General features: G+C 37.4%; 2 protein-coding genes across 9 annotated transcripts in view; both read left to right on the top strand.

Annotated features, from left to right (window-relative positions):
* PRKAA1 (protein kinase AMP-activated catalytic subunit alpha 1) overlaps positions 1–5,092 on the top strand; it is a 45,761-nt gene extending 40,669 nt beyond the window's left edge. For all 5 annotated transcript variants that reach the window (XM_053906953.1, XM_053906952.1, XM_019464234.2 and 2 more), the window contains one exon: positions 2,155–5,092. In XM_053906953.1, the coding sequence (XP_053762928.1) occupies positions 2,155–2,399 (245 nt within the window). In that variant the 3' untranslated portion in view covers positions 2,400–5,092. The remainder of the gene's footprint in view (positions 1–2,154) is intronic.
* A 3,181-nt stretch (positions 5,093–8,273) lies between these two features.
* TTC33 (tetratricopeptide repeat domain 33) overlaps positions 8,274–12,656 on the top strand; it is a 39,272-nt gene continuing 34,889 nt past the window's right edge. Inside the window, exons 1-2 of one of the 4 annotated variants that reach the window (XM_019464248.2) lie at positions 8,274–8,494; positions 10,236–10,301. The gene's annotated coding sequence lies outside the window, so the exon portion shown is untranslated. Of the gene's footprint in view, positions 8,495–8,652; positions 8,788–10,235; positions 10,306–12,656 lie in introns of those variants that run through there. The other 3 variants (XM_019464246.2, XM_019464247.2, XM_019464249.2) reach the window with 3 other exon arrangements.

Genomic DNA, 12,656 nt, shown 5'->3' with positions numbered 1-12,656 from the left:
TTTATGTGTCTCCTAGCCATCTGGATGTCTTCTTTGGAAAAGTGTCTATTCATGTCTTTTGCCCATTTCTTCACTGGATTATTTGTTTTTTGGTGTTGAGTTTGATAAGTTCCTTATAGATTTTGGATACTAACCCTTTATCTGATATGTCATTTGCAAATGTCTTCTCCCATTCCATCAGTTGCCTTTTAGTTTTGTTGATTATTTCCTTTGCAATGCAGAAGCTTTTTATCTTGATAAGGTCTCAGTAGTTCATTTTTGCTTTTGTTTCCCTTGCTTTGGGAGACAGGTCAAGTAAGAAGTTGTTGTGGCTCAGGTCAAAGAGGTTGTTGCCTGTTTTCTCTAGTATTTTGATAGCTTCCTGTCTTATGTTTAGGTCTTTCATCCATTTTGAGTTTATTTTTGTGTATGGTATAAGAAAGTGGTTCAGGTTCATTCTTCTGCATGTTGCTGTCCAGTTTTCCCAACACCATTTGCTGAAGAGACTGTCTTTTTTCCATTGGATATTCTTTCCTGCTTTGTCAAAGATTAGTTGGCCATATGTTTGTGGGTCCATTTCTGGGTTCTCTATTCTGTTCCAATGATCTTGTGCCAATACCATACTGTCTTGAAGATTATAGCTTTGTAATATAGCTTGAAGTCCAGAATTGTGATGTTTCCAGCTTTGGTTTTCTTTTTCAGGACTGCTTTGGCTACTTGGGGTCTTTTGTGGTTCCATACAAATTTTAGGATTGTTTGTTCTAGTTCAGTGAACAGTAGTGTGCTATTTTGATAGGGATTACTTTATTTTTATTTTTAAATGGGAAAAATATCTTTATGCCAATGTTTGTATGAGTAGACTATAATAGGCTTTTAGTAAATGATATGATACTATAACATGGTTTGAAATTTATATTAATTCAGATTTCCCATATGCATACACTCTCAAAACGAATTTAACACTATCTATTAAAAAGCCTGACAGAGCACACTTGACTCATAATATCAAGTAAATACTCTATCCTAGCATTTCAAGAGTATAACTGTATATATAAATGTTTTCTCATAAACAGAGCCTTTAATTAAGTACAAGTTTTTAGCAGTTCTTCATTGGCCATCTCCATTAAGATCTGTTACCACTTTTGTGTATCTAAGATCCTATGGAATTATTAGATTTACCTATGAATTTTTTGTCTTCTTCATAAACAAAAGAATAGTACCTACTTAGTGTCAGAAAGGCACAGGTTTGAGTGGTAATGTACTGGCCTCAAATTTATAACCTTAGGTTTATTAGCCCCTGGGTTTGCCAGTTGAATGAACATTTACTGTTTTTGTGTACTGTATTTTCAACTTTAGTTTTTCCTTAATTTGTTTATTGGAATCATTTCATGAGATCTTAAATACAAAGAGAAAGTGGGAGAGTGAAAAGCAGTGAGATGACAGGCAAAGGAGGTTCTAGATTTACCTCTTTATTACCTATGGCAAGTCACTACACTTTTTGAGGTTTATGTTTTCTTATCAATAGAATGAACATTGGATGAGGTGGTTTCCAAGATTTCTCCCAAATTTTAAGTGCATTTATTCTATGATTTTAATATAGAGAAATGAATTTTTATTGCTAGGGAAGGATGTTTATTGAGCCCCATGTTATTAGTTTATTGGGCTATTAATTTTGGAGTGTAAGTCTGATGAGTAGCTACATACTGATGAGTAGCTATGTGCTATACCCAATGTTGATTAGGCATGAGGAGAATACGTACTGTATGTAAAGAAGACAAATGGTTTAACACAGATTCATCACCTCTATTTTAGAACGTTTTCAAAATAAATGTGCTCTTGATAGGTGGTCAGTGGTCTCACTCAAAGCAGCAAATTAAATACTATTCAACTTTTGTTGGCGGGTGGGAGCGCACCTGGGTGGATCAGTCGGTTAAGCATCCAACTCTTGATTTCTGCTCAGGTCATGATCTCACGGTTTGTGAGATTGAGCCCTGTGTTGGGCTGTGTCTGCACTGGCAGCATGGGGCCTGCTTGGGATTCTCTCTCCCTCTCTCTCTGCCCCTCCTCCCCTCCCTCATGCGTGCGCGCGCTCTCTCTCAAAATAAACAAAACTTAAAAGAATAAAAATTATGGGGTGTAATGGATTATAATAAATTGAAATTTTTTTTTACCCAGATGAAATTACTGAAGCCAAATCAGGGACTGCTACTCCACAGAGATCAGGATCAGTTAGCAACTATCGATCTTGCCAAAGGAATGATTCAGATGCTGATGCTCAAGGAAAATCCTCAGAAGCTTCACTTACCTCATCTGTGACCTCACTTGACTCTTCTCCTGTTGACTTAACTCCAAGACCTGGAAGTCACACGATAGAATTTTTTGAAATGTGTGCGAATCTAATTAAAATTCTTGCACAGTAAACCTAAAACTTAGCTTATTTCTTTGATAGCAATAAGCATGCATAAAAAATCATAGCCAAATGCTTCCATTTATAATCAAGTTATACATAATTATAACTGAGGATTGGCCTTTTGGAATGCAATTTGCACAGGAATTGGAACATGATTAATAGTTAAAAGCCTAATGTGCAAAAATGAATTAAGATAATTTTGTTCATTGTTCAGTAGGCATATAGCATAATGTAATTTTCACAATGAATTATAGGTCTCTCAGGCTCACTTGATTTTTGGCTGTTTTATATTTAATGTATACAGGGCTTTGTAGAATATTAATTTACCATAAAGGCCTTCATGTATTATTACAAGTTGATATGTTCTATAATTGCTTCATAAATTTATTCAATAAATATTTGCCTAGAATCCCCAGAGACCTTTATAGGTGATTTGTTTTGGGGGGATCCTGAACTTCTTACATAGCAGGTATTTTCCAGTAGTGACAGGCTGGACAACTCTTCCATATCTCTTCCCTTAATATTCTTTAGTATATGGTAAGCATATCAAAGATTAAATTAGACATAATTAAAATTTTTTCTTTAGCTTGATAAATCCAAAAACACACAGAACTTACATATTCAGATACTCTAGGCACTAAGTTAAATCTTAAAATTTGTCTCACTATATTCTGTACATAAATTTCTCTTTTTGTCCCAAGAGCTGAGTTGCATATGCTATAAATAAATCATGTTTTTGTCAATCTCACAAATTCTGCTGCTCATGTCCGTCAGTATTGAATGTATACAAAAATTTCTAGTCATTCAATTATGTATCTTTTAAATTGATTTAACACACAGAATATTTCCTACCATTTAAATGCTCAGATAAGACTTTTTCTCCCAAATTTTATCGTGACCATTTTTAAAAACAAAAATAAAAAGGCTATAGGGTGATCACATGTGTATCTACCACTTAGATTCAACACTGGTTAACATTTTGCCACATTTGCTTTATATCTATGTATGTATATAGACATAGTGTACATATGTACGTGTATATAGATATATATGTTTTTTTCTCCTTGAACCGTTTGGATGTTGCTGACATACTTATCACCCTCAACATTTCAAGCATCTCCTAAAAAAAAATAACATTTTCCTAAAAAAACATAATACTATTATCAGATTAGTAATTCCCTAAAGTCATCTAATCATGCATATTTAGGTTTCCCAAGTTGTCTTCCAAATTTCTTTTATAGCTGACTATTTCAAACCAGGATTCAGTGAAAATTTAGACATTGCCAGGTATGACATTATTACTTCAATAAAATAATGGAACGAATCAGTTAGTGCTTCTAAATGGTCACATTTGTTTTAGATTTTAATCATTTTTTAAAAAGTAGCATTATGGGAACTGCCTAAAGATGCTTAATTAATCTTTGTAAGATCTCTATACTTTCTTTTCCTTGATCCTTCCTTTTTCCTAGTAGCATTCCATAATAGTTGTAAATGAAGATTTAAAGTCACTTCAGTTAAAATTGGTGTCCTGTGTATGCTAATAAAAAATAAAAAGTACTATATCACCCATAATTGCCTTATACTATTTTAACTTCAAGGTATTGATTTTCTTTGGTATCAATCATTTTTCCATTGCAGAAGAGCTATCTTATTTCTCATTTAATACTTTTGTATTATAGGACTATTTTTGGCAAATACAGTGAACACCTTTGTAACCAGACAGTAATATACTCAAGTGTCTTGATAGCTTGCACAGTTAACTATAGTTGTAGATTTGGTTCCAGTACCCCTAGAAACATGCAGTGAATTCAAAAGAAAAATCTTGCTTATGTCCAGGACTTATCTATTCAACTTAGAATCTGAAAGCTGTATAAAATAATAGGAGTGCAACTTAAATACTAAGTTCAAAACTGTATAACTTGTATGTGGCCCTGCATTTTTGGGATATTGATTTAATGTAGGGTCTCTAAATGCAGCATTATGTTCCTGATGTTAAGAACAGAAGACTGTATTTTTGAAAAGTTACACATTTGTACATAGAACTAAGACATTGTCAGAATGTCTCTATAAGCTGTTGTGGGGAGGTGGTGGGGCAGTGGGGGGGGGGGGATTGAAAGGAGGAACCAATTAAATAGGACCTTCTAAAAATTGTTAATTTTGTAAACTTTGCTGCTTGTTAAGTTATTGTGATTCCTTTTAGTTACTGAGTTTTATTTTGAAGATATTTAAATATTGCACTTGTACAAATAGTATGATACACGCACAGATTATTGCAGCAGATTCTTTTTTAAGCTGGGATATTTGAAATGACAACTTTTGGTTGAATATGTCGAGGCTGCATCAGAATTTTCAAAAATTTATTGTAGTTTGCAAATTCTTACTAACTGAAGATGTAAGGGAGTCAATGCAAATGATTTTTAATCTTTTTTTATTATCTTTTCAGCAATTTATATTTTTTGTGATTTATGCAACCATATTTTTACTTTGTCTTGACAACTGAAAGATGTATAAGGTTTTTGCCAGAAATGTACTGTATACATAGTTTTAAATATAACAGATTTTACTGATATGTAAAAATTTTGCCATTAAAATAAATGATTTCTCACCAAGAGGAAATTTTCTACCAGGTTGGGGGATATGGGAGCTTAATATATCTAATTTAAAATAATTTCACTGAAATAAATTCCATTGCTTTTACTTTGATTATATTTTCTCTTGAGATGCTTTTGTAGTTTTTCAGAGTTTTAAATGATTTTATATAAAAAGTCCTGTGCTTTCACCTTCCCCATCCCCCCTCCAATCCCTGCTTTTTGACCTTGTAGTTTTACCATTCACACTCAATGAATGCTTGGTGGACTGTGGCTAGATGTAGGACTCCATGCATCTATGCTTGGACTGGCATCCTTGGAATGAAAAACAAATGGTGTGCTGTTTAAATCTTTTCCCCTTAATTCTTGTCCATCTCCTCCATACACAGCAGAAGTCTTATTTTCATTGTGAATTCTCCTGACAAGATGAATGAAATTCCACATACAACATAACTATAAATTGGTAATAGGGTAGAGATCAATCTTTGTGGTACAGTATTTCTGAGATGTGTTCGCATATGTTTCGACCAGGGTATATTTAGGTATCTAATTTAAAATACTTTGATTTAGAAAGTGGATGATGAAAACATAATTTTTCCTGTTACAGTGTGCTTAAATTTTTAACTTTCGGAAAAATTAAATAAAAAGCACTTATTCCTAGCTGACCATGTGTGCACCTTTTTGACAGTGTGCCTAAATATAAAATATAGTGCTTAAACAAATTTTAACACTCAGACGTGTGATTTTTGTGTCAACTAAATTACTGAGTTTTGATTTCATCTAAAAGTTAACCACCTGAACAAAATATTAAGATATATACGATAAAAGCCAAAGTGGTTACCAGTTTTCCTTGGTTGCTAACATTAGATTTGGTTAGAATTCCACTACTGTTAGAATTCAACTGTAATGAAATCTTATATCCCGTACGGCACTGTTAGGCCTTGTGCCAGATTGTTGGCATTCCAAATCGTTAAAATAGGTTGATAATTGTAACAAAAGAAAACAGTACTAAAGAATGTTACGAATAGCACATAAGATTGTTCTTTAGGGAACTTATAAATTGCTCTAGATATTTATTTACCCTGACTGTATAAAACTGTACAATAAATGCTCTTGTTTGAAAAATCAATATTTATTGAACTGTTCTATTGTAGGCAAATAGACTGTTCTATTTATTGTGAATGCCAATAAATGTTAAGTATGATAAATTTAGAGGATTTCTAGCAACTTGGAAGATCATATTGTCAATAAATAGCCTGAGAAATGTATTAAATATATTAATAAGTACATCAAGTTCATAGGACAAAGTAAGTAGGGAAGTGGTGGGTGAAGTGTGAAAACTCAGTGTTGGAGGTAGCCTTTATCAGAGTAAAGTTATTTGGGAGATTTGGGAAAGACCCCTAGAAAGGAGTACAGCTTTAAGCACCGCTTAATTATTCACTCTACAAATTATATCCCCTCATATAGCTACTATGAACCAAGCACTAAGAATGTGACTATAAAGGCATAAATCCTGCTGAATGTCTTGTCCGAGAGACACATGTGTTTTAAAGGCTTGAAGAAGCATTACAGAAAAGTGTGCAAATCATAAATATTTGACTTGATGAATTGTCACTGATTTAGGTTTGCAGTGAACACAGTCATATAAACCTCTACCCTTCTTAAGAAACATTCTACTACCTTTGTATCTTTTATAATTAATGTCAGAAGTTATATACTGCAAATGATAACACTTCTATGATATGACAGTATAATTGGCAACACTGTCCATTGTTTTCCTGAAGTAACAGGCTCCTTTTGTTCATTTTCATAAGGCCTGTCACATACCCAATCCTGAATAACCAGCTGGACTGCTGGCTGTTTTCTAAATAAGAGTTGCATCCCACACAAAAAAAGTGTATACCTCAGTTTATAATGCGATCTCACAATTGCTTTTACTGGTGACATCATACTTCAATACACGGCAAAAGTACTTAATGAGTACTTCCCATTTTGTGATACAGATTAAAAACTCCAGGGTCATTTTAATAATTTTTACCGCTTCCTAAAGGACATTCTTGAGTGTTTTTGTTTTGTGTTTTTGGTAGTATGAGTGTGGTGGTGAAACTGCAATGACAACTAGCACAGTTTGGTATCATTGCCTTAATACCAGCTGAGCTGTCAGCAGTTTTACCCATCACTGCTTTTCCATTATCAGTGCAAAGTTAACATGGTGAAAAAGGCCAACGAGGTCTTCCTATGAGCATAAAAATCGTTTGAAAAAGCCTTGGCAACCCTCAGGGGTCTGAGGATCACCTTGGAGAATCATTGTTGTACAAGAGCAGTTCTCAATGCGGCAGGGGTGGGTGAACAATTTTTCTTCCAGGAACATTTGGCAATGACTGGAGACGTTTTTGATTGTCACAACTGGAGGTAAAATGGTGGTGGTAGTGGATGCTAACGGCATCTAGTGGGTAGATTCCAGAGATGCAGCCAAACACCCTGCGGGGCACAGGAGACTCCATTTCTCCAACAAAGATTATGCAGTTTGACAAACAACGCTGAGGTTGGAAAAGCATGGTCTACAAAATTGGTCTTCCCTTGCACAAGATAGCCACGTCGATAAATTAACAATCTTTTCAATTTCCTAAACAGTCCCCTGGGTTACGTTTCCCCACTTAATTATTTTCAAGACATAAACTACACCTACGTTTAGGTTTTAATTCTTCCGGGCCCAATTTACTTATGTTTTCCGACGTGAAGCCTACAGTTGAACCAAGGGCCTCCTTGATCTGCTTCATCTGCTCCCCTGAACCCTTTTTCAATGGAGTTTTCCCTTAGTCCTTTGCATCTAGGCTGGCCTCTCAGCTGGACTGTAAACTCCTTTAAGGCAGGATCCCATTTTAATGCTATGAATTCCCGCCCAAGTCCTTCTCCCCGACCCCGGTTTGTTTTACCTCGCGACGGAACGAGTCCCGCAGTCTCACGGGGCCTGATTTTGACTGCGCGCACCTCAACCGGCGCAGCCGCAGTTTCCCGCGCTCCGGCACTGCCGTCGTCCGCGCACCTGACGCCCCCGACTGCTGCTAGAGGGCGCTCCGGGTCCGGGTGGCCCGGACTACAGATCCCAGAGGGTAACGGGGGTGGAGGCTACCGCAGCGACTTCTGGGATTTGTGGTCCCGGGAAAGGGACTGGCCGACCTTAAGGGCTTTGAGAGTCGCCTCTTCCCTACCCGCTTCTCTGAGCGGTTCCGACGCCTCGGGTCGGCCAGGCCAGTTTCTTGAGAGACCTGGCATCAAAGGCAGGCAGGTAGGAGGTCGGGCATGTTAGTTTCCGCTTCCGGTCGGTAAAGGGCAAGCACAATGTAAACACGGGACCAGGGGAGTGGTCATTAGGTAACTGAGGGTACGCTGACCGTGGTGGAAGCCCAGGAAGGGGAGGAAAACGAGGCTGGTGGGTCTTGTGGTTAGGGGAGAAAGGACCTTCAGAAGTCGGAGTTGAGACGCGACGGAGGTACGGCAGAGCCGGGACGCCAAGGTTGGTCTTTAGGGACGAGCATTTCTAGGGGTCGGGCCCTCCCTTACACCAAGGCAGGAGCGGCTTCCGCGTTTCCACGGCGGCGGGTGCGGCTTTGACCTTCCCTTAACGGTGGGAGGAGCGGAACCGAGCTTGCTTCCCACCTCTGGTTGAGCGTGTCTGCAGCTGCTGGCGGCCTGGTGGACTCGCGGGGGACGTCCAGGGCAGCCTTTATGAGCTTCGCATATCTTTATTGTTTTGGAAACGAGAGGAACTTAGTAATACAAGTTTCTCTCGCGTGGTGACATTTTCGGGTAAATTGCTTCTTGAATCTCTCACCTCTGACTACATCCCGATACCCGAAGGATCCTGTTTTGATTTCCTAATGGTGTTCATCTAGTGGTTTCTCGCCTTAGGTGCTGCCTCCTCCTATGCAGTGAAGACAGGCATTCTCGGTTTGTGGTTGGATAAACTGTCCAGCCGACAACAGTAACTGAATGCCTACTGTAGAGATCATTGCACCAGCAAAAGAATTTAGAACACAACATTGTTGTTTAGAGTTTCATGGCATTCATTAACTATGATTCTATGTAAAATGAAATTTATGTTTCATGAGTTTAACGTGAAACCTCTGTGATTATGGTTTACCCATATGGTTTCTTATCCGGGTGAAAAAACGTAAAGGCTAAGATGTTGGCGCCTTGTGCATCTAACTATAGATTCAGGAAACCCTTATTTATAAGAAGCTTTAATTTCATGTTCAGATATCCTTAGAGGAACAGCAAACTAGTACTAATTAAGATACCTTAATACCTGAGTATTAAGTTTTTCAGGATAGAAACTGTTTTTCATGTGTCCTAGGACTCACCCGACTTTTATTTTTGAAAACCTGTCAGCCTCTCCTCCAGGAAGCCTCAAGAGTCTCCACTGAAGTCATAGTATCCTTTTTTGTTTACTCTCCAATAGCACTTATCCTGGAGTGCTACCTTGTCTCCAGACAGTTGAAGAAAATACAAAACTGTGCTAATGGCCCTTGGTAACAGATTCAGTGGATTTTAACCTCAGTGGCCCTTGATACTGTTTGGTATCTTTATTGATCCCTTATTGTTGATTTTCCTATCTTCCCATTCTCTCTAGTGACTCAGAACTTTTCTTCTCAAGTACTCAGATCTGTTTCTTTTCCCTTTACTTGGAGCCAATGACTAGCCACGTATTTCTCTGGGAAATTTGAAGCTTGGGGTATGAAATCCTTCATTGTCTTTTCCCTCTACCCCTGAACTTGTCTGTACTTTTCACTCAGTATGAACTCTTGTCTGAGAGGAATGTATTCTTTTCACTCTCTTCAAGGCTAAACTTGTCAGTTACTAGCAGTCATCAGGCCTTTTATACCCTGTAACCTCATTCTCTCCTGATCTCCACAGCCTCTGGTCTCTAGAAGAGCTTAAAGCATTTGTGGAGGAAAATGGCAGAAACACCTGAGGCGGTGTTGTGCATGGTTTTTCACACATGCTTGAGAACCACCATCTGGGGACTTAGCCTATACCTGTCTTTGACATTTAGAACAATGGTTCAGGTTGGAGATAGGGGATGGTAATGGGAGTCTGATTACCCATTAATTTTTAAAAAATATATTTGGGTCTCTCTGTTCCTTTTTCCTTTCCTCGCCACCTTAAACCCTGCTTCCAATAATATATAGACCTGACTGATGATTTCTAATGTAATTTGACATTAGTAAATACACCAGACTTTCCTCTGTTAACAGGGTTCCCACAGTACCTGGTTCCTCACATTGCTGCTTTAGGAACAGAGTTCATTTGGAAACTTGAAGGCAGGAAATGTAGTCATCCTCATTCTTGTCACTTTTAGAGACAGTCATAAATACAAGAGTTCTTCTTGATATCCTGATGTCTTATGAGACCTTCCTAATGATTTATTTTCTGACGTTGTTTTCATTCTGTGCCTCTGGCCTTCTTTTCCATAGTAACCACACTTCATTTTCAGCCATTTCTTGGTTCTTCCCCTAAGTTACTTATAGTCATCTTCAAACATAGGAAACTCATTCTTCTCTATTATAAAGGGTCTGGGTAGAGAGTCTGATATTATCTTGATTTCCTAGTATAGCTTATAATACATTACTACTCTGGGTTGTTTTTTGTTTTTTTTTTTTTAAATAATCCCTGCTCCAGGGGAGAATATGTGGTTCACCCATATCTGCTTGTGCATTTCTTGATCTCAATAATTTATTGAGACTTCCTAGTATTCATTAGAAACTTAGGCACATGACCTATAATCTTCTCATCCCTAAAAGTTCTGCCATTATCTTAGGCCTTTCCATGTGAATAACCTCATAGTCACCTTTACTTTTTTGTCCCCTCCCTTCTATTGATTACTTATATTTCATTTCAGCCATGTGCCTCAGTGATGAAGACCTTGACACCTGGTAGAACTTATTCACTATTTCGTTTCCCTTCTTCCTTTACTCCTCGAATGCCCATTATTTGATAATTTTATAAAAACATCTGCTTCATTGCTTTTCTTTATCCCCCTGGTTGATTACTCAGTTGATCATAATCTCTTTGGAGTTATGGAGTCCCTTGAGAATGGAATGAAAGTTTAGACACTCTTCTCCAGAAAACACACAGACATAACAGAAATTCATATGCCTTTCCAGGAGTTTCTCAGTATCTTTAAGCTCATCCATATAATTAGTAAGAGTTCTTGGATCTCATCATAAATTCCTTCTCTAAATAAATACTTGTTGAATGCTTTTATGGTTTTCTTTAATTTTGTTCCATCAATTGTCCTTTCTTATCCTTTACATTTGTGTATCATTGCTGATATACAAAACAGTTTAACATTTGTTATTTAAAATTTTTTTTTAATGTTTCATTTATTTTTGAGAGAGAGAGAGAGGGCCAGAGGGCTAGAGGGGAAGAGGCAGAGAGAGAGGGAGACACAATCTGAAGCAGGCTCTAGGCTCTGAGCTGTCAGCACAGGGCCCAGAGTGGGGCTCGAACCCACGAACCGTGAGATTATGACCTGAGCTAAAGTCAGGTGCTCAACTGACTGAGCCATCCAGGTGCCCCTAACATTTGTTATTTTTTAGATTTACCCAATAGTTCTGTGAATGAAGTTATATACCAAGTTTGACTCTTAAAACTTTTTATTGTGAAAAATTTCAAACATGTATGAGAGAGGAAAGTACAAGGAATCCTATGTGCATATCACCTAACTGTATCTATTATCAACTCAGAGCAATGTTTTCATCTGTATTTCTCCTGTGTTGTACCCTGCTCCCTCTGGTGATCACTTTGAAACAATTTCTAGATATCATAGAATTCCATGTGAAATATTTTAGTATACATTCCTAAAAGATAATAGTACTGTAATTATGTTTATAGCAAGAATGCTTATCTTTTTGTTATAAACATAATTACAGTACTATTATCAGACCTTAAAAAATAGCAGTAATTTTTTAATACCATCAAGTATCAAATCAGTGTTCCGATTTTCCCTATTATTTCCTAAACGTTTCCTCCCAATTGGCTTGCTTGAATCCAGAGCTAAACAAAACCCATGCATTATATTTGGTTATTAAATCTTTGAAGTCTCTTTTTACCTCCATTTTTCTCTGTCTCTCTCTCTCTGTCTCTCTGTCTCTCTCTGTCTGCTTTCCTGGAAGTTTATTTCCGGAAGAAACCAGTTTTATTTTTTATTTTTTGTTATTTGCTGTCTGCATCTCTGGCATGTTATTTAGCACGCTCATCTGCATTCCGTATTTTCTGTAAACTGGTAGAGTTTGTTAGACTTGATCTGATTCAGGATTAATTTTTGGCAAGGATACTTCATGGGTAGTATGCCACTTCCAACAGGAGATACTTACTGACCAGTTGTGTTCCTTTGTGATGTTAGCACCCTTTGTTGATTATTGCCTTGATCCATTATTTAATTAAGAGTTGAAAAAGTGGTGACAGTTAAGCATCTGACTCTTTTTTTTCTTTTAATGTTTTATTTTTCTTTTTGAGAGAGAGCAAGTGTGAGCAGGAGAGGGGCAGAGAGAGAGGGCGATAGAGGATCCAGAGTGGGCTCTGAACTAATAGCAGAGAGCCCAATGACGAGTTCAAACTCATGAATGGTGAAATCCTGACCTGAGCCCAAGTTGGACGCTTGGCTGACTGAGCCA

Source organism: Panthera pardus, unplaced genomic scaffold (assembly GCF_024362965.1).
Source record: "Panthera pardus isolate Hobbes unplaced genomic scaffold, ASM2436296v1 HiC_scaffold_2, whole genome shotgun sequence".
Taxonomy (NCBI): domain Eukaryota; kingdom Metazoa; phylum Chordata; class Mammalia; order Carnivora; family Felidae; genus Panthera; species Panthera pardus.
The sequence above is the reverse complement of the archived record's forward strand: the minus strand, read 5'-3'. Positions and strand labels throughout refer to the sequence as shown.